The 20955-nt window shown below is 37.7% G+C and overlaps 3 protein-coding genes across 3 annotated transcripts; 2 read left to right on the top strand and 1 right to left on the bottom strand.

Moving 5' to 3' along the window:
* The first annotated feature begins 1891 nt into the window (after window positions 1–1891).
* Window positions 1892–10962, top strand: serac1 (serine active site containing 1). Its single transcript, XM_012867403.3, has 17 exons — window positions 1892–2035; window positions 2305–2413; window positions 3883–3919; window positions 4043–4185; window positions 4618–4707; window positions 5237–5368; window positions 5452–5573; window positions 5959–6087; window positions 6205–6318; window positions 6388–6550; window positions 6671–6821; window positions 6927–7068; window positions 7240–7340; window positions 9178–9275; window positions 9384–9566; window positions 9640–9783; window positions 9859–10962. The coding sequence occupies exons 2-17, from the start codon at window positions 2320–2322 to the stop codon at window positions 9993–9995; spliced, it is 1980 nt and encodes a 659-aa protein (XP_012722857.1). The 5' UTR covers window positions 1892–2035; window positions 2305–2319; the 3' UTR covers window positions 9996–10962.
* Window positions 10963–12987: 2025 nt separating this feature from the next.
* gtf2h5 (general transcription factor IIH, polypeptide 5) lies at window positions 12988–14578 on the top strand. The gene is made up of 3 exons (XM_012867230.3): window positions 12988–13133; window positions 13412–13502; window positions 14256–14578. Exons 2-3 carry the CDS (start codon window positions 13468–13470, stop codon window positions 14434–14436), a joined length of 216 nt encoding a protein of 71 aa, XP_012722684.1. The 5' UTR covers window positions 12988–13133; window positions 13412–13467; the 3' UTR covers window positions 14437–14578.
* Window positions 14579–15641: 1063 nt separating this feature from the next.
* Window positions 15642–19218, bottom strand: LOC105929439 (tumor necrosis factor receptor superfamily member 14). Its single transcript, XM_036147596.1, has 4 exons — window positions 19209–19218; window positions 18241–18483; window positions 16276–16363; window positions 15642–16191 (listed from the first exon to the last, which is right to left on the bottom strand). The coding sequence occupies exons 1-4, from the start codon at window positions 19216–19218 to the stop codon at window positions 16113–16115; spliced, it is 420 nt and encodes a 139-aa protein (XP_036003489.1). The 3' UTR covers window positions 15642–16112.
* Window positions 19219–20955: the final 1737 nt, after the last annotated feature.

The following is a 20955-nucleotide window of genomic DNA, read 5'->3' as shown; positions in this document are numbered from 1 at the left end:
GGCATAGTTTCTGTAATATTTTGGGTCATGTTTTTTTTATAAGTATGCAGACACGTCTAGAAAGTATGCTAACGATCCGTCAATTTCCAAGCCTTTGTGTTTTTTTTAGCAGCTAGTGTCGGCTTCCTATGAGTGAAACTGAAGCTGTCTGCCAGAGTATTTTTCACACCGAACATGTGTCAATTCATACCGGCCAGGGTCTCATTCCATACCTGAACAACCAGAAGCCTAAAGCGATGCTCTCCAATCTGTTGTCAGGACATCTGGTTAGGTGACTCACATAAATATTATCGGCAAGCATTAGGTTGCAAATATTTTCAGTTAAGTGGGAGTCATAATCTGTCATATTACATAAGCATCAACTGGCAATAGTCAGAAATAAAACCAAAACAAACAGAAATTATATGTAATACTAATCTTTAAGAAAATCAAATACATTTAAATTACATGTACGATTTGACCATTTTATGATCTCTTCACTCTATATTTAATGAAAATATTAAACTGCAAAGAAAATTAACTGACAAGCGATAGGTATGTGGATATGAATGGGTTTGTTTAGGAGTGTAAGGAATTAAATAGGGACTAATGCCTTCCAAGGAGGATTATTAATTGGCAAAGGGGTGAACTGGTGAGGAACCTTGTAAATATGATATGTTTACAAGGAAATATTTAGAAAGTTCACATTCAAAGCTTGTTTAAGATACCATCTGGAAAAAGCTTGTGAAACTTGAGGACAATGAGTTCCCAACTATCAATCTATTGCAATTTGCATGCAAAGAAGACAGTTGTGTGAGGAGGACGACAAAACTGGCTGTAGCCCAGGGGGTCACATCCTCCTAAACCTAGCTCTGGATTTGAGCAAGATTCCCACAAATATTTGTGAAATTGGGAAACAAAAATGTATTTCAATGTGAATTTAGACAACTTTTTTATGACTTTGCGACACTTGTGGCCTTTATCAGACATGTCCTGTACATTAAAGGGAGCAGAGAAAAAAGAGGGCATGTAGTAAATGGCGATGGCAAACTAGTCACAGCATCGAGGACAGAAAGTCTCAAAACATGACTGCTTTTCACACTGAGCCACATGGTACCTAGAAAGTGTAAGGGATTGCTGCAAAGTTAAAGACTCAGTCCAAGTTTAGGCAGAAATATTTTCATTAAAGGTCACTGGCATAAACTGCTCCTGACTGCGTTGGGCTGTAACTATTGATATTGCTGCGTATGTTGTAGAATTTGAACCTGACCATATGACTGGGATCATTTAATTTTATACTTCTGTTTATAAACTGGATCAGTGTCAAATTGCCATGAGATGACCCGCTTTGCTGTGAATTGAATTAAACGGAAAATCTTTTATGAAGAGGGTTGCATCAATTTTAAGCTAATAGCTCTCTTCAATTTGTGCTATTTTTCTTAAATCTTGCATAAAAACAAGACAATAAACGTTTTCTTTAGCGGATAGGAATTAACAACATGGTGTTTCAGCAAGTTGTTTATTGTGTCAACAGTGTATCGGGCCTTTATTTAAGAATATATCAGGAGGGAGTTAAAATAAATACTCCTGGGGGGAAAAAAATAAAAAATTTTGGGGCTGATAATTACAGAAAACGTTAAAGTCTAAGCAAAAACTTTAAAAAATATTTCAAGAACGTTTGTTTAAAAAAATAATGACTTTGAAAGGTTTACAAGAAAGGTCTGGTCGTGGTAGCAAAACATGAAAAAGAGGATAACTAAAAACTTTTTGATAGTTTAAATTCAAAATATTGCTACACAGTCAGCTGGGAATGAGCTCTATAAAACAAAAAATAACATTTGAAAACACGCTCATCGTGTTTATCATTAAACACAATAAATGTTTACTTACCTGCTGGTGCGGGGAGGTAGTCACTGGTCTCTAGTCAGGTTGGTCCCTTTGACCTCATCACGGTCAATGACGTATTATTTATGAGACGACGTTTCTGATAAACACCAGCTGAAGCCGCAGAAGACATCCTCTTGTTTCTTATAAAAGTTGCCCTTTATTACTTCAGGTAATTGTGCTGTTTATCTGTTAAAATAAACCCGCGACTTATTTGCAGGTTAGCTGTGAACGTTAGCTCAAATCTGGCCGTTATTGCGAGCTGGAACAGTTAGCTAGCTAACCTTTAATGGCGCTTCCGGTGGGTGTGTTAGCCTCCCTAAAATGGTCCCTTTTTGCTGTTTATTTGTGTGTGACACGAAGCGAAACATTAAACATTAAACGCGTGACACTCAAACTAATGTTTTTGTTTGTTGCTGTTTGGGTTGGATTGATGCACAGACAGAGAGGTGGAGGATGTCTGTAGCGGCTCTCCGTCTGATCCACTGCAGAAGGTTGAGCACAGCTGGACCGCCTGGTGTGAATAAAGTGCTCCAGTGGAAACATTTAAGTAAGATATCACACAAAAATGGCCGACCACGTTAATAACAGCCAGTTGTTTTTTTCTTATGTAAAGGTTTTAATGTGTTTTGTGTATTTTACTGTGATATATACATTGTAATTTTATACTTTTTGTGGACCCAAGGAAGACTAGCAAACACTTTTTGTGGGAGCTAATGGGAATCTTAATAAAGAATAAAGTTAAAAATGTAAGGCTCCATTAAATGGAGTCGTGTGCAAATCATTGTGATCTTTAAATTTATGTTGCACCTGGGAATTTTGTTGCTCTTAAACTAGGAAGAGAGACACTTTTTTTGTCTGAAACTGAATCTTGCCTGGTATTCTCATAAAAAAAATAAGCATCTACTTCACAAAAGGTGCACAGTACTTTGAAATAGTGTTTACTTCCCTTTAACTCTATTATATAGGGATTTTATTTGATATACCAACAAAGAGTAGCATAGCCTGTAACTGAATTGGAGAAAAGAGGGACACGTGTTGTTTTGAATGCTCTACAAATGAAAATTTGAAGCGTTACGTGCCTTTTTATCCTGTCCTGTTTTATTTCCCTTTATTTTATGTTGAAACCATTTTCAGATGTCACCAAATTAGTAAATAAGGGCCACCTTTGTGCTAATAATTATATTATAAATACATTAATGCACAGCCTCACAAAGACCAAGGTGCCAGAGAGGTTCAGGTAAAAGCTGCAGAAACATTTAAACCATGTTCAGTCCACCATCTGGAAATGTAAAGTGCATAGGTGTAGGCTTGCCAATATATGAATGTCCCCGTCATGAAACATGGCAGAATGGCCTTAAGCATACAGCCAAGGGCACAGAGGATTTGTTCAATGAAAGCAAATTAATGAGCTGGAACGGCCCAGTCAAAATGCAGACCTGAATCCATCGAAGAATCTGTGGCAAGACTTTAAAGTCTTAGAATGTGGTTCTAATCCAAAGCATTGACTCAGGGGACTTAAATACACGCCAAAGATTCAAGATTTTCTGATTTCAGAAAGGATTTTCAAAACCTTGTATGATTTTCCTTCCACTTCACAATTACACGCAATTGGTGTTGACTATCACTCAAAATGCCAATAAAATACATTGAAATTTGTGCTGCGCTGATAAATTTGTTTCTTAGTCTAGGGAGTTTTAGCCACTTGTCAGTCATATTTTATTTAAATAGTGTTGCTTTAAATTCCCTGTTGCCCTGATATTTATTTATTTATTTTACCATATTTTCAGAAGCAATTTTGTTTTTTAAACTTCAGAGTCATGAACTCATTAGTTTAGCTGCCAAAAGGTTTGTCTCTAAACATGTTTCTACTCATCTAGCTCAGAAAATTTAACTGTACGAAATTCTAGGATGTTTCTTTTTTGCAATGAACAAAAAATTCCCTGTCATTTTTTTTTTACATTGTAGTTCACAGTTTAGATGGTCACTAATTCTGATTTCTTTCTGTACAAAATTTAGGAAAAATAGCTAAAGTAACTGGAACGGTTGTCTTTGGGTAAGTAGCTGTATTATTAGTCTGTTTTTAACTTATAATTCTGCGCTTATCGCAAGAGATTTTTGGTGTTTGTGTAAAAGAACCCGTCTCTGAGATGTTGTTTTTCTATCATCCTCTTTGTAGGGGTTGTCTCTTTATTACTTATGAGGTAGTTGCCTTAGATAAGGCTGTGACCATCGACACCAGCGCAATCCTTCAGGAGAAATATAAGTCTTACATTTATCTCAGAGCCAGTCCCTCTGCTGAAAAGGAGAATCTAACTGCAGGTAATATTTTTTTTTTATTTGTTTGTAGAGGTTTTCATGTCAAATAAATAAAACATGTTTGTTTCTATTAATATGTCTTAGATGTTGTTAGATATTTGTCATATTATTTCCCGGATTAGCTGGATTAGGCCTGGCTGAGTGTCCTTGTGTATTTTGAAAAATGTTTCCATATCCAGGTGGGCCAGAACATCTGCTATCATTTCCCTCTGTCTTTCCTTCCTCTTTCTACTCTTATTTCCTGTCTGAATATTTTGGTCAGTCTCTCCTGTGAACTCACTTTTAGAACTCAAGGTCAACTTTTTAAAACCAACTGCTCACTACAGACATTGTATGGCAATGCACACAGATATTAGTTGCTGTGGTCCACTTTTTAAAAAAAAAAAGATCTGTTCTTGTGTGAATTTACTGTATCCACTCCACCTTTTTTCACAGAACTCACACAAAAAGCAAGGAGGGAACTTCACAGAGCAGCCAAAAGGTTTCTGGAAATTTCCTCCAAGCTTTTCCTGCAGTCACTAGATGGTAAGAAACTCAAAGCTCCTCAAGTTTATGTAGGACAACTGTAACTTCCATTTAAAAGAGGGAAACCCTGCTGTCTATAGGAGCAGAAAAGTGAATTTACTTGACATTGCAGCTCTATGAGGACATGAAGAACAAAGGAAACACCTGCCTTAGACATGAACATCCTGTTTTTGAGTCATACAAAACCTTTTGCTTTAATGTGCGAAATATACACTTGACACTTTTACAGTTTTGTTTTAGTTTTCATAAACTTATTTTCATTGAAAACAAATAACATTTGAACTTTTAAAAATTATAAGCTGCCACGATGACGACACAAACTTTGCCGCTACAAGGTTTGTAATGAAACTCCAAAGGCTTTGTTTTAATCTTAAAGCAGAACCGTAGATTAAGATATTAAGGTTGGTATTAGAAATAGACTAAATGTAGTTCCATTGTGTACTTAGCTGCAGCAGTGACACAATTTCACTTTGTTGTGCAGACATTGTGTTAAGTTAGTGAGTTTATGCTTTGTGTGTGTGTGTTGAAGACCACTTTAGTCATGCGGATGCAGACCCACACGAGGTTGCATTATGGGTGCTGCTTAAGAGGACACAGTCGTCTAACAAAGCTGTCAGACTTCAGGCTGTCCAGGAGCTTGCAGAAAATCCCCACTGGCAAGGTAAAAGCACAGTAACTAGCCTTCTACATTTAATTAATATAAACTAAATTGGTATTGCAGTACAAATCTCTCGAATAATACAGACTACCAGTACCAGACAGCAGCTCAGGTGATCGACCAGCGGACAGCAGTGGGCCTCGCCCGGACCCCTCAGGTAGACCTGCGATTCTTCCGACATCCGCCAGCCCTGCCTGACTTAGAAGACGTATGTATTTCTTTTTAAGCAGTATAATCTTCAGAATGTTTTCCAATCATAAACAAATCTATTGACATTCCTTTGAAAGATGTATGTAAAGCCTTAGAATAAACAAATTTGTATTGCAATACCGGACATAAAATCCACCTTCTTCCATGACTACCTGACTTCTGAGACCGTAATCCTATAGAAAACCTGTAGGGTGAGCTGAAGAGGAAGAAATTGACTTGGAGGTCTCCAAACCTTTCTAGTGTGACATTATGGTACTGGGCTAAAAGATAAAACTATTTAAAGTTTTTATTTTTAATTTTTTTTACACATCTTTGCTTAGGGTGCGGACACTTTTCCTCATGTCTGCATGATCTTAACCAAATTATGCTTTTTGTCTTCTCAGGGTTTGTCAGCGGAGGATTGTCTACGGCAGCTCTTGGCCTCTCTGCCTCTGTCTGAGGTCGACAGATGTGTGCAGTACTTCACCTCTCTGGCGCTCAGGGAGAGCAATCAGTCTATGGCAGCACAAAGGGTAACACCATCATAGGAAGGCACATGTTTAAAAAAAGCAGTTTTAGGAAGATTACTGCCCTGAAAAGGTAGAAATCATAATACTTTTGAACCACGGTTGCTCTGATTGACATTGCAGGGCGGTCTGTGGTGTTTCGGCGGTAACGGGCTTCCTTATGCCCAGAGCCTCACCTCAGTTCCCTCAGAAAAAGTGGAGTCCTTCTGTCTGCAAGCACTGGTACAGCACTCAAAGGTAATTACACTTACGATGCAGGTGAATTCGGCTAAATCTCCTAGGATGTGACTGAAATCTCCTCTGCAGGTACAGAGCCACTGTGACCACATAGTTGCAAATGGAGGTCTGCAGATTCTCCAGAGACTTTATCAGCTCAGAAGGGAATCCCTGAAGATCCAGAGGAACATTGTTCGTATAATAGGAAACCTGGCGCTAAACGAAGGCACTCACCAGGCTATAGTCCAGTCCGGTACGTCTGTAGTGCTTCTGCGTGTTGAGTTTCCACTTTCAGTCACCGTTACAGACCGCGTGTTGCTATCCCGACGCCATTTACAAAGTTTCTGCTTGATGATGTCTTACCCACCCGTAGGTTGGGTATCTGTCCTGGCCGAGACGTTGCAGTCTTCCTCGGGGATTCAGGCGTCTCATGCGGCTCGAGCGCTTGCCAACCTGGACAGGGAAACGGTGAAGGAGAAATACCAAGATGGCATCTACATCCTCCACCCACAAACACGTGGCAAGTAGGAAAATGGTTCAAGTTTTCTGCATTAAAATACGTTATTTATTCATTTATTTTTTTAGAACATATATCCCAACAGTTATCTTTGACTTTTGTCCATTTGCAGCCAACCAATCAAAGCAGATGTGCTGTTCGTCCACGGGATTCTAGGAGCAGCTTTTAAAACATGGAGGCAGAAGGACCGCAACACATTAGAAGAAGAAAGGGAAGCTGAAAGTCAGGATGACTACACAGAGTGCTGGCCAAAGGTGACAAGGGCTCAAATTGCCTTAAAAATATTAGGATCTTCATCATGTTAAAGGAAATCAGATGATTTAACCTCTCTGGTTCTAAAAGAGACTCGGTATTGTGTGGAGATGTTTGATTCATTTGGGGTAAATAAATCTATTCCATTGTTTTCTTTTCCCTTTTATTGGCAGTCATGGCTGGCGGCTGACTGTCCAAACCTGAGGGTACTGTCAGTGGAGTATGACAGCCACCTTAGTGACTGGATGGCTAAGTGTCCTGCCGAGAATCAAAGGTGAAAAATGTGTGTTGTCAACTCGTGTCCTCTTGTGATCGCACAAACTTTGTAGTTTGGGAAAAAATACATCCACTACAGCACATGTGGCAAACTCAAGGCCCGCGGGCTGAATACAGGTCCATCAAGGCGATTAATCCGGCCCTCAAGAGTCAAAAAAGGCATATCATGTCATAAAGTAGAGGCGTATATCCTTTTAAATTGTATAAAGTAGCTAAACCTGGGGCTCCTGTAACAAATGTGTTTACAAGAGCGTAGTAACAGCCTCCTGCCACTAGATGTCAGTTTTCCCACAACACATTAAAACAGCCAGAAAAGTCCAAAAAGAGAAAAAGTGATGCTGAATGATGAGTTTAAAGTGTAACTCACCCCAATCAACTTTTTTTGCAGATAAACTGTATAAACTCAGCCTAAGGGTGCTACTTTTATGTTAATATGATGTGAATTTTTTCTATGTGAACTGAAATAAAATTATGAAATCAAAAGTATTATCTATACAGGTGCAACTGGCCCTTTTAATGACTTCAAGATGCCAAAGTGGCCCCATATAGAAATGAGTTTGACACCCCTGCACTGCAGTATAGTCAAAAGTAGAGCTGGGCGATAAATAGATTTAATCGATTAATTCGAATTTACAATTTATTAAGATTTAATTTTTGGGAAATCTGGATTTTATTTTGCCAATGCACTCATTGGGCTTCCATGAAGAAAATAGGATGCAATGCTGAATATAAAATATATTGTGAAAATATTGTAAAGAAGAAACTTTTTTTTTAGCATAATACGAGGCACTTTAATTTACTCATTTACTTGTTTTCTTTTAAGTTCGGTTGAAGTTACACAAGTGAAGTGAAGCCTGTTCTTAGCTCATTGTGTAATACCACTAGCAGCCAACATTTTGTTATGTTCTCATTGTTTACAACCGCAGGGCCGCCATCTTGTTTTACAAGCATGTTTTACAGCTTGTATCTAGTCGCACTTTGAATTCAGGTCAACTCCCAGACGAAATATTTTACATATTTTATCACCATGTTTTACCTTAGTGAAATTACCTTAGAGGGAGACACCGGCTTAGAATACACACAGATAACATGACACACACACAACAGACTTAGTATTTACAGTTTTTTAAAAGCAAGCAAGTTTTTAAAATAATTTCTTTAACTTCTTTTTGTCAAACGAAAATTAGGGAAAATACAGTAATTATATTTCGTATAATAAGATCAGAGATTTTATTTTCAAGCCATATCGCCGAGCCCTAGTCAAAAGTATAAGAATCTTCATATATTATCTAAAATTCTCACTGTTTAAAATGATCACTCTAGGTAAAAGTGTTTCAAATATTAGCAATTCATTATTACTAACCTGATTAATTTCTGTTTTTGGAAGAAGTTATATTTCTACATAACAAATAATATCAACAGATCCACCACTCATGACATGCATGATGCTGCTTCTATGTAATCGGATCATTGATTGAATAGTATGTGTTCAAAGTAATGTGGAGTAATTCTATAAAAACAAAACTGGTCTCATTGGTTCTGGAGTCTGCACACAGTTTCTCAGAGAAACACCAAATTTAAGCCACAGTAAAGCACGGTAGTGCAGGCATCATGATGTGGGGATGTTTCTCATTCTTCGCTGTCTGGCCTATTTCCTACATAGCAGAGATCATGGTTCAGTGTAAATAGACGAGAATACTGTTGCTTTTTTGTTAAAGAGGAAGTGATCTCCACATGGGTGTTACAACAAGGCGTTGACCCCAAACACACCAGTGAGAAAAGGCAGATTACTGTTAAGGAGAGTTTTTTTTCTTTTTCTGTTTTTGTCTCACCAGGAAGTCGATGGCATACAGAAGTCGAGAGCTGTTAAATAAATTAAAGCTTGCAGGAGTTGGGGAGAGACCTGTGGTCTGGGTGGCTCACAGTATGGGAGGTATTTTGCCACAAACATGAGAGATTTTATTAAATTCCTTCAAACAACTTAATTTTTTATTATTTTTTTTTTACTTATGTATCCTCGTGTGTTTGATTTCTCTGTCAGGATTGCTTGTGAAGAAAATGCTGCTGGATGCAGCCGATGACCCAGATCTGCAGGGATTGTTAAAGAACACTAAGGGAATCATGTTCTATAGTGTTCCTCATCACGGCACCTTCATGGCAGAGTACTCTGTCAATGTCAGATATCTCCTCTTTCCCTCCATAGAAGTCAGGGAACTCTGTAAAGGTGAGTTTTCATCCCGAGCTTCACGATCGGGTTCAGTTCGTTCTCTAAAACGTCAATATCTTTGCGTCTACAGACTCTCCAGCTCTCCGCTGTCTAAATGAGGGCTTCCTCAATATTGCCAAAGAAAATGAAATCAAGGTGCTGAGCTTTGCAGAGACCCGGCCTACCAACATCGGCCCCATGATCAAGATTCTGGTGGTACCGACTCAGTCGGCGGGTATGTAGCTCTTGTGAGTCTACGCCACACACGTCCTTCTCGTTTTGAACGTGATTTTCTTTTGCTGCGTTTCAGACCTCGGCCTCGGGGAGCTTATTGAGGTGGATGTTGATCACCTCAACATCTGCAAGCCAGAGAAGAAGGACTCGTTCCTGTACAGACGCAGCCTGCAGTTCATCCAAGACGCACTGCAGCGTTTCATCAGCCAGTGACTCAAGCACATAAGCACAAAAGCAATGATGCGACCTACTGAAACTGACCCTCACCCTTAAATCCAACTTAAAACGACACCGTTCCTCCTTATTGCACATGAACAGACACAACCCATGATCACTAAAGTCAAAAGTGAGCTGTCATAACCACATGGGACAAATGTAACTTGTTTTACCCATTGATGTCTGTGAAAAAGTCTGAACTGTGATAAAGAAACTGAGATTAATATTTATTTAGGGGTTTTCCTGAAATCAGACCAATTTTTGATGGTTTTCATTCTCACCGGGCACCATTACCATGTTTACAAGAAAGCTCAACCTTGCACATAGAATACAGCAAATACTTTTTAGTTCTTATAATACTCCTCAGTAGTTTGGACAAGAATATAGGTTTGAAGTAGTATTTTTATATTTATAAATTGTACAGATTTTGTGCCAACATAGGTTCCCTTTCTTAGCCTGACCTCAGAGGGTTCTTAATTAATATCAGATCAGCTCACTTGATTTATGTTTGTGAGACTAATCAAGCTGTTGAAATGTTTACATTTGCTTCTGTGGCTAAAAAAACAACTACTACATATTGATGACAATAAATCCAACAAATGAGTGAAGCTGGAGGATTTGTTTGCCTCTGTTGTTGTTGTCACCTCTTATCCTATGTTTTCTGCTACAGTTCAGTAAAATTGGTTTATTTTTTCAGTATCAATTTAAACGTTTGGCAAGTATGTGATTAATGTTGCATTTTTTTTTCAAGTTACTTTGGCCAGTACTAACATCTATTTAATCACTTATTTTACAGTTCATTACAAATACCTTCATTTTTGCATGTTTACTGTTTGTTTATTTTTCAGTTTACTATAATTTTAGGGTTTGTGTAAATTTTCTATACTTTGTCTGAAGCATTTCCTCTATAATCAACACAATTACATTTGATCAGTTTACCATCCTCTAAATCTAATTGATTTATCTTTTCTGTGTCATTCTTTTTCTGTCCAGTTACTTAGTTTGATCACTTCTATTGTGTGTCTCTAGTGTCCATCAGTTTTTATCTTTTGTTTGATTGTTAGGTAAGACATTTTACACTAATAACTCACCTTTCCAGGCGAGCAGTTGAAATTGGTTTTACAAAAGCTAAGCCCTAAGGATGTTAGCAGGCTGTGCAGTTGGTAGCACTGTCTTGGGTTTTGAACCCCTGCTTGGTGTATTCTACATGCATGGGTTCACTTCGGGTACTCCGGCTTCCTCCCACAATCCAAAAACATGACTGCTGGTTAATTGATATCTCTAAATTGCCCTTAGGTGATAACTAATGTGTGATAGACTAGCCACCTGTCCAGCGTGTACACAGACTCTCACCCAACGACAGCTGGAGATAGACACCAGCCACCTGGCACAGATAAGCAGGTATTTAATGGACAAATATGTTAGCAGTATTCTTCATAAACCTATACTGATGGAGAACACTTTTTTTTTTTTACTTCGTCTGCTGTTATGACCAAGACAGAAAGTCAATAGATTTATCAGTGATGAAAAAAAGTTATTTAATAATACCTTCAAACTTAAAAAGCTTATTCATAAAGATCTGCCTGAAAACACACATAAAGACTGTAATCCTTTGTAATAACTTATAAAACAAGTTTTTTGTAAAAGCCCTTTTAGCAACCTTGAATATATGAATCCAAATGTATGTTAAACAAATTAATGACACTAAGGATGTGTATTTCTTTGATGTCAAAATAATCTTCACTAGGTCAGCCTAGTGTTCAGATTGATGACAAAAATCCTCACACTATCCCCAAGAAAGAAACTCCCATCATTCTCTGAAAATTGCTCAGAGCATAGTTCCAGCTTGAGTATAAACAATTTTCTATTTCTTTAAATGTTTGGTTACTATGAAGATTTTCTAACGATGTTTGATTTTTATTCTGCTAATGTAAATAATTACTAAACATATTCCACTGGATTTTAAATACGATTTTTTTTTAAATGCCTAAACGGATAAAAAGGGGTTTATGTGAATGCTGCTGGATGACAGAGCTCGAACATCTAAAGTATATAACAAAGAATTTAGTCTGACAGTATTATGGCCTTTAGGACCTACAGGGACACAGAACTACATTGATGCAGATAAATCATTATCAGGTATGAATAAGAAATAAATTTAACAGTTATTTGTCAAGAATTTTATAATCGGGTGGAGATCACAGATGGATTGAAAGATCCAAAAACTGAAGCACCTAGTGTTGCAAAAATGTGAAATAGAATAATGTGCTATTATTATTATGGACTTTAGTGTGGGTGGAGGACAGTAGAAGAATGACAATAATAATGTGACGCTTTGTCAGCAGTGGTAAGCATTGAAAAAGGAAGTACAAGTAATCACCAGAGCAATTTGTATGACATTCTTTAGGTTCTTCATGGATTATATGATCAACACAAAAATTTAGTATTATTGTGGACTCCTGCATTTGGGTAATGAAAGAGCAAATTGGTTGGCTACAGAAAACTATAAAAAAAGTAGATATTGATATGCAGTAATCTTAATCTGAAGTCAAAAGTATAGTATGGAAAGAAAGTAAAACGTTATGGAAAATTAGGGAAAAGGTTGATATTTATATAGAGTGCAAGAAGCAGTTTAGATGACGAGAAACAGAGGGAAGTAGGAGGGGGGAGATTATTATAAATAGAATAAGAACTGGTTACTGTTTTTTAAATGGGACTCCTTAGGATGGGAAGACATCTTACTGGTTGATGTATTTTGTGTAATGCGACAGAATAAATAGGTTTCTATTAGTTTCAGGATGTGAAACAAATAATTGTGTTGTAATAGTGAACTGGAGATTGAAGATGTGGTTGATCAGTTGAATAATGATCAATAATGATGAAAAATATTTCGTTTATTTTTTTGAGAACTAACTTGACCCATTAAGATAATTTAAGGAAGAGGGGCGATGTTGAAGTAGACTCCAAGAGATGGCAGTAGTGCAACAAGCGGCTGCGAAAGACTCAAGATTGCGCTTGAGAAGATTGTCCCTTGTCGTTCGCCGTACATTTCTCTGAAGATTGACGCCGTAGCTGCTGTGCGCTGTTCTGAGATAAAGAAACGGGATCATTATAGTACAGGAATCTAAAATATCGGTATGTAGATTGATAACGTGTTAATCGGCATGTTGGGCATTTATAATAGTGTTATTTAGCCCAACACCCCACGCTAAACTGTGTTTGCTGTGTCGTTAGCTAGCAGGGTTAGCTAACATCTGACAGCAGATGCTTCACGTTATAAACAAACTTTGTTTCTCTGTAGACTCTCTGCTCGTGTTTAACACGTTACATTCAACTTCGGTTATTTTACCTTTATGATATTTAAACGACTAACTATTACCCGTGACGGATGTCCCATTTTCTGTGTGCTTTAGCCCACTAGTCGATCGCAGCTGAGGAACCACGCAGCTGATCTTCTCACAGTCACAACATGGTGAACGTCCACAAAGGAGTCCTTGTTGAATGGTGAGTCTTTTTGAAGACTACGTTTGTGGCGTAATGTGTAACACAGAAATCGCCAGAAGACAGTTTTAAAAGAGGCCAAACAAAGTAAATGTTAGAATTCATAAACTATGAAGGCTGGAGATCCAGGGCCGCAGAGCTCATCCTGCTTAGTGTTTTGGGCCGAGAGGACTTTATAACTTATTATAAAGCCAATAATGTTTTTTTTTTTTTTTTCAAACAGAAATGTCAGCCGACTAAAAAGTATATTTTTGACCTGTACGGCTGCATGAAGCGTGGAACAGAGGCGATAAGCCTGTGCCACTGCTGAGGTGTTCAGGGAAGCCCAGATTGCTTTTGTAGCGAAATTCAACTCATCTTCCTCTTAATGTGTCAGATTTCCTGAGATTTTGGGTCAGGATAGTTTGCAAGTTGTTAACCAAGGAAATTCATTATATGTTCATTAAACCACGTGTTGTTACTTTTTTTTTTTTGTGCTGCTGACAGCCAGGTAGAGGTAGACTTCTCCATAAAGATTGGCAGCAGAGGGATGCTCTGTTCTTTGGTACTTTATTTATGTATGAATCTGTTGGGTTAGTCTGGATGCCATTTAGATTTCTGCTGCAAATCTACTGGCTACTAAAAAAGTAACTATGGTTCTGAATAACTGTATTGGGATTGATTATGGTATACTTACTGAAAATCCATCCATTACTAGATGGATGGATTATTGATGATTTTTCCTCTTTTTTTCTCCCAAACTCCTCTCTGGACCAGTGACCCTGCCATGAAACAGTTCCTCCTCTACCTCGATGAAACGATGGCTCTGGGAAAGAAGTTCATCCTTAAAGATCTGGATGACACGCATGTTTTCATCCTAGCAGAGGTGGTTCAAACGCTGCAAGACCGAGTCGGGGACTTAATGGACCAGAATTCATTCCCTATTACACAAAAATAACCATCCGGTTCAAGGAATTCCTCTTTATACGGACTTCTTGTTTTCTTTTTTTTTTTATTTCCAGTTATTTGCAAACTCTAGGAAAACTGGGGCATCTGCAGATTCTCTTGGAAAAATTGTGAATAAACTCATTTACACTGGAGTCTCTTTGCAAGTTCTTTTTTTTTTTACTGTGTTTGATTACCTAAAGTTGGTGTTTCACGTAAATATTCTTATATTGAAAGTGACGAGGCTTAAAACAATGTTTTTACTATTATTGTTTATACCAATGCCTGACATGCCTGATAGGTGGGGTAACCCAAGGAAGAAAATAGCCAACAAAGGCCTTTATGTTGTCTTGGTCAGAAACTTAAGGGGTCGTTCACAAATTTCAGCCTTTTCGTAAGCGTATAAACTGTATGCTTTTGGGGGGGCTGGTGTAAGCTTAAACGTCAATGAAACTGCAGAAAATGGGTTCTGCTCTCGGATGCAGTTCTTCAGCAAAGGCAGTAAAACCTTCATTTCTGTTTTACACTCAAAGCGATTCCAAACACATTTGTGATGACTGAGTCTGTGGAAACTCATCATGTGGTTAATATTTGAGAAAAGGCAGCCCGGATTACTGCGAATAACGTAGAACCAGGAGAACAAAAACCAACACTTGCTATCATGCCACATTTAGCTGAAAAAAAATTGCCCTCAGCTACCGACTGGTTGGGAATCGTCGTGTTGAGAGTCCTAGTTTCTGTCTCCCTGTCTCACTGGGTTATCTTTGGGAAGTTGCATGCTCCTACCAAAACAGTCTCTGTAGTGAAAGTATAGCTTTGTGACACTGTTAGTAACATAAGTATATCAATCTTGGAAAAAAAAAAAAAAAAAAAGAACTGCGGTAAGTTGTCCCCTTTATTTGTAAAAAAATAAAAAATAAATAAAAAAATTCTGCTTAAGTCCTCAAACTTTCCCACTTCTAATAATTCTGGGGTAAACTGAGAAATAATACAGTTACCAGTTTTCATGTACTTTGTAATTCATATATATATATATATATATATATATATTTTTTTTTTTTTTTTTTGTGGTATTCTTTTTGATCCATCGTATATATGAAGATTCACTGTATATAACTGAATGCACCTTCCCTACTCTGCACCTTCTTGTATGAGCCTATGTGACGAGTGAATTTCTCCATTGTGAGATCAATAAAGACTATCTTATCTTATCTTATAATTCCTTTATTGTCACGCAATGGGGGAATTTGGGTATGACGGAGGCAAAAAACAGTTACACACTAAATCAGTAACAAAGAAATGGTTATCGGTCTACTTTAAAGTAAGTTCTAGATTGTCTAGAGAATGAACTCAGCAAATAAAATAAAATAATAAAAAGTAAAAAATATAACCGGAATAAGTATCGCAGTTACTGATTATATGAAATGTGGTATATTCAGGTTAAAAACAGAGAAATGTATGATATAAAGAGAATCCATGTTGTGAATCCAGTCCAGTTTACTGTTAAAGGGAACACCATCAGAGTTCACTAACAAAACATCAGATGGTCACCTCCTGTGTGAGGGAGGTGGGTCTGCTCTGTGAAAGCCCACCACCAGCTCTTTTGTTTCTCCTGCATGTAACATGAGATGGTTCAGCGGGCACCAGTCCACAAAGCTCTCTGTTCACTGTCTGCACTCTGAGTCGTCCTCATCGTTTCATTTCTCCGCATTCGGCATCGGCTGACGCTGTTCCCGCTTTTATCAGCTGCAGGTTTTCATGTTCGCATCTGAAACAACAGAGACGTGCATTCAGGTAAACGCTCAGGTAGACATCCCGCTGTGTTCGTGCCGTTTTCAACAGACTGGCTTACTGTGTGTGCGGCAGACAAGACGACGTTGTTCCGTTGGAAAATGTTCCACTGATGCAGTCGGAGCAGTCTGCGTCTGCGGAGGCTGTTCCTGCGCAAACACAAATCACTGTGAGTAAAAGTTGGTCAGAAAACCTTAGAGAAAGTAGCACTCAGGCAGGGGACAGGAGGTGGAGGTAGCAGAGATGAAGATGTCAAGCTTCTCATTGGGAGTGATGATGGAAAGGAGCAGGAATGAGAACATCAGAGGGACAGCTCATGTTAGATGTTAGGGAGATGTTGTATTGCTGTCTCCCTTTTCGCTCCTCCTTTTTTAAGCATTTTAGGCATTTTGTCTCATCTGTTTCTCTCCTTTTTTTTCCCCTTCTCCTCTACCTTCCCATTTTGGTAACGCTTTATATTAAGGTTCTTGTAATAAGCATTAGTTAATAGGTAATAAGACCTTAATAAGTGCCTAATAGATGCTTATTAACATTATTATTTGTTTATAAGAGTATATATGCATTAATAGACTCATTATGATGTTGTTAATAGCAGACTATAAGATATTTATAATAACTTATAAGAAACGTGTTAAGATCTTTATAAGTGCATGCAAGATGCGTGTTAACATTATGTGTTTATAAGACGGTATATGAATTAATAGTATCATAATATTGTTAATAGCAGACTATAAGACATTTATAATAACTCATAAGAAACTTGTTAAACATTGTTGATGCTTAAGTATATTAATAAAAATAAAGCGTTATAAAGCAAATAGTCCCAGCATAAATCCTAATAAAGCAAATTATATACATATATATATAAATCAAGTGGAGCACTATGGTGAAAGCAGTAAGGCTCCACTTGTGAAAGTAAAATCTGTTGGGCCCTTTTTGGCATTAAGATAACAATTCTGTGGTCCGTGAGGCAGACACCCTGTCTACTTTTAAGACTAATTTTAAAACGTTCCTTTTTGACAAAGCTTATAGTTAGAGTGGCTCATGTTACCCTGAGCTATCTCTGTAGTTGTGCTGCTATAGGCTTAGGCTACTGGAGGACATCAGGGTCTATTTTTCTCACTCTACTGATTTCTACTGTACTCCAGTTTTGCATTGCTTGTTGTCATTTCTTTTTTCTTCATAGTAGGTACACCTGGTCTGGCATTCTGTTAACTGTGACATCATCCAGGGAAGACAGATCACCCGCTACTACCATCTAATGTAGAACAGATTACTGGATCAATGTGAGCTTCTGTGCTTTTTTGTCTCTCTTGTTGTGTCTCTGCTCTGTCTTCTGTAACCCCAGTCGGTCGAGGCAGATGACCGTTCATACTGAACCCGGTTCTGCTGGAGGTTTTTCCTTCCCGTTAATGGGGAGTTTTTCTTCCCACTGTCACTTCATGCTTGCTCCGTATGAGGGACTGCTGCAAAGCCATGGACAATGCAGATGACTCTCCCTGTGGCTCTACGCTTCTCCAGGAGTGAATGCTGCTTGGTGGGACTTTGAAGCAATCAACTGGTTTCCTTATATAGGAAATTTTTGACCAATCTGTATAATCTGACCCAATCTGTATAATATGATTGAATTTGACTTTGTAAAGTGCCTTGAGATGACATGTTTCATGATTTGGCGCTATATAAATAAAATTGAATTGAATTGAATTCTTAATGCCACATTGCCAGACAGGACACAAAAAAGATGTTATGGAGACAAAGTCAGAGAGGACGGTCTGAGATGGTTTGGACATTTACAGAGGATGGAAAGTGAGTACATGAGTAGAAGGATGCTGAGGCTGGAACTGCCTGCATGGGAGACCAGTGGAAGATTAAAGAGGAGATTTGTGGATGGAGTGAAAGAGGAAATTAAGGTAGTTAGTGTGAGAGAAGAAGATGCAGCAGACAGGGTTAGAATGAGACAAAAGAGTCGCTGTGGCCACTGCTGAAAGAAGAAGAGGATGCATGTTTTGAAGACAGTCAAACCGACCCATCTTGCTGATGTACTGTCCTGGTTCACAGCTCCTGTGTTTCTGTGCTGCGCCGCAGCCTCCTGATTTAGGCTGCGTACAGAAGAATCCCTCCATTGGTTCACAGACGGCGTCTGAAGACAGTGTGCATCCATGCTTTTCTTTCAGACCAGCTCCTGTGAACACATCCAGATGACACAGGTAGCGAAAATCCCTCTGCCAACATGTTAAACGAAGTAGGTCTGACAGAACAGCTTCTTCAACTGGATGATTTCAGATTAAATCTAGATCTTAACAAAGATAGATATATACAGTACGTCCTTTCATGCTGAAATACTTTTTTATGCTCCAGAAAGACAGACATGTATTCATAATCGTGTAAATATATGTCATGGTAAAATACTTTTAGTGTTCTTTAACAAACCGACATATGATGACAAATTTAAAAATTAATACATTTGAATGAAAATCTAGTTTGATTGTTCATTTAAATTCATTCTCTTACACACATACAATCCTGAGTTTTCTGTACGTACCGTAACAAAGAATACTTTCTACATATTTTTGCGTGCAGTTTTTTTGTAATGCCTTGAAAATTGATATTTAAAAGGTCACAGCAGTGTCTTGCACTACTCTGCTTGCAACTGGGATTGGTGACCCATGAAATAGAACTGTTTCGCACAGCTTCTTGCATGGGCTGGCACTCTGAGGCTGATGGAGATAGGGGATGGGTGCAACAGTTTTAACTTTTCCCTCAATGTTTCCCTGGCCATTTGTATTAGAATGACAATATTTTAACAAATTAAACTCACATCTTTCCCCTACACAATGGGCTGGGATGTACAAAAGAAACCAGGATCAACATTAGGGCAACTGTGGCTCAATGGGTAGATGTCTTACAATTGGAAGGTTGTGAGTTTGATTTCAGCTTCCCTCTGTCACATGTTGATGTGCCCCTGGGCAAGGCACTTAACCCCAAGTTACCTACTGATCTGCATGTCGGTGTATGAAAGTGTGCGCTTTAGCCAGTGCGATTGAGTGAATGTGGCGCTAGTGTAAAACACTTTGAGTGGTCAGTATGACAGGAAAAGCGGCATATAAATTTAGTCCATTTACCATTTAGTCAATTTAACATAATGTGGGACAACAGGGTGTTGCAACTGTCCCTAGCCCTAACTACTATGTTTAAACTAGCTACGCTAGCTTAAAACATTACATTTGGCCCATGTTCCCTTCGACTGTTGGAAGCTAAGAAATAGCTGATTCAAACCATATATTAGTTAAATTCTTCATGCAGACATTGTGGATGCAATAATAAAAAAGTAATAATTTAGAAGATTACTTCTTCTTTTTTACAATGATTTTCAGTTCTCCCTGAAGGAATGATGAAATGTGGCTGTCTTCCAGAAAGAAGAGGGGCTGACTGAGCATATGTTGTAGAATTATCATCAGTCTAGAATTGCTTGTTAGTGAAATCAACCGTAAACTGTGCAAATTACGGTCTTAATGTTGCTCCCTCTGCTTACTCTCCTGCAGGAGAGACCTACCCAATATGACGGCGATGCACAATGTGCTTCAGCACGTAATGAGGTGTCTATAAACCTCTTCTACTTCTTTTGGCAGGTCGCAAACAACTTTAGAGGTGCAAATCGCCACTTACTGTGCATGAGTTTGTAACCATTGATATATATCAATGGTTACCTTGATACCATCATACCTTATTTAATATATATATCAATGGGAATAACTATCTGAGGAAATGTTTTGAAAAACATTTTGTTTGGCTACCAACTCTTCATTTTTATTGTTTGAGAGGGGAAAAAACATCAAACTAGAACGTTTATGATGAATAAAAAAAACACCAGTACATATTTTTGTTATTTCTATGATTAAGTAAAATATTCCCGTTTATTCATACAAATACCTATACATTCATATAGTCGGCATGTAAAGATCTGAATGGTTATTGTACATAATGTATTATGTTCAGGTAGTTTCAGTGCCGGCCCGAGCTTCTTGGGGGCCCTAAGCAGAATTTGATTTGGGGGCCCCCCTCCCACAACGCAGAATCACCTATGCTAGAAAATTATTGACACAAATGTCACGTTATAATGTTAAAGCGAATATTATAAACGAATACAGTGAGGTTGTGTATTAATACAAAATAAATAAATAAACGATACTTAAAATACTTCACTCTTTTATTAAAACTGCTGAATACAAACTGTCACAAAACATATTAAATTATTTCATCATCATTCATTCACATCATTTGTTTAAATTATTTTATTGGAAAAAAAAAGAAAAGAAAAAAAAAAAGAAAGAAAATGATTGGCAGCCCCAAGCAGCCGCTGAGTTTGCTTATGCCTCGGGCCGGCCCTGTGTAGTTTTAAAATTTTGGAGTAATTTTTTGAAGGTTTTGATTTTCTTTCCGTATTTGTAGTCATTGTTTTTGTGATTACAATCCAGGACAACTTGTTGAAGAAACCTGCAGAATTTACATTTAGTCCCTGTTCAGAATCAATGGAGTGTTTTTGAATTTGTATTAATAGTACGTTTCTCTTGCTTTGGAATTCCCTTAAAAAAAAAAAAATATATATATATATATATATATATATATATATATATATATATATATATATATATATATATATATATATATATATTTTAATACAAATTTTATTTTATTTTATTAGTGCGTAACATTTGATTCTTCCAGGAAGAGACATTTTATT

Source organism: Fundulus heteroclitus, chromosome 15 (genome assembly GCF_011125445.2).
Source record: "Fundulus heteroclitus isolate FHET01 chromosome 15, MU-UCD_Fhet_4.1, whole genome shotgun sequence".
NCBI classification, from domain to species: domain Eukaryota; kingdom Metazoa; phylum Chordata; class Actinopteri; order Cyprinodontiformes; family Fundulidae; genus Fundulus; species Fundulus heteroclitus.
The sequence above is the reverse complement of the archived record's forward strand: the minus strand, read 5'-3'. Positions and strand labels throughout refer to the sequence as shown.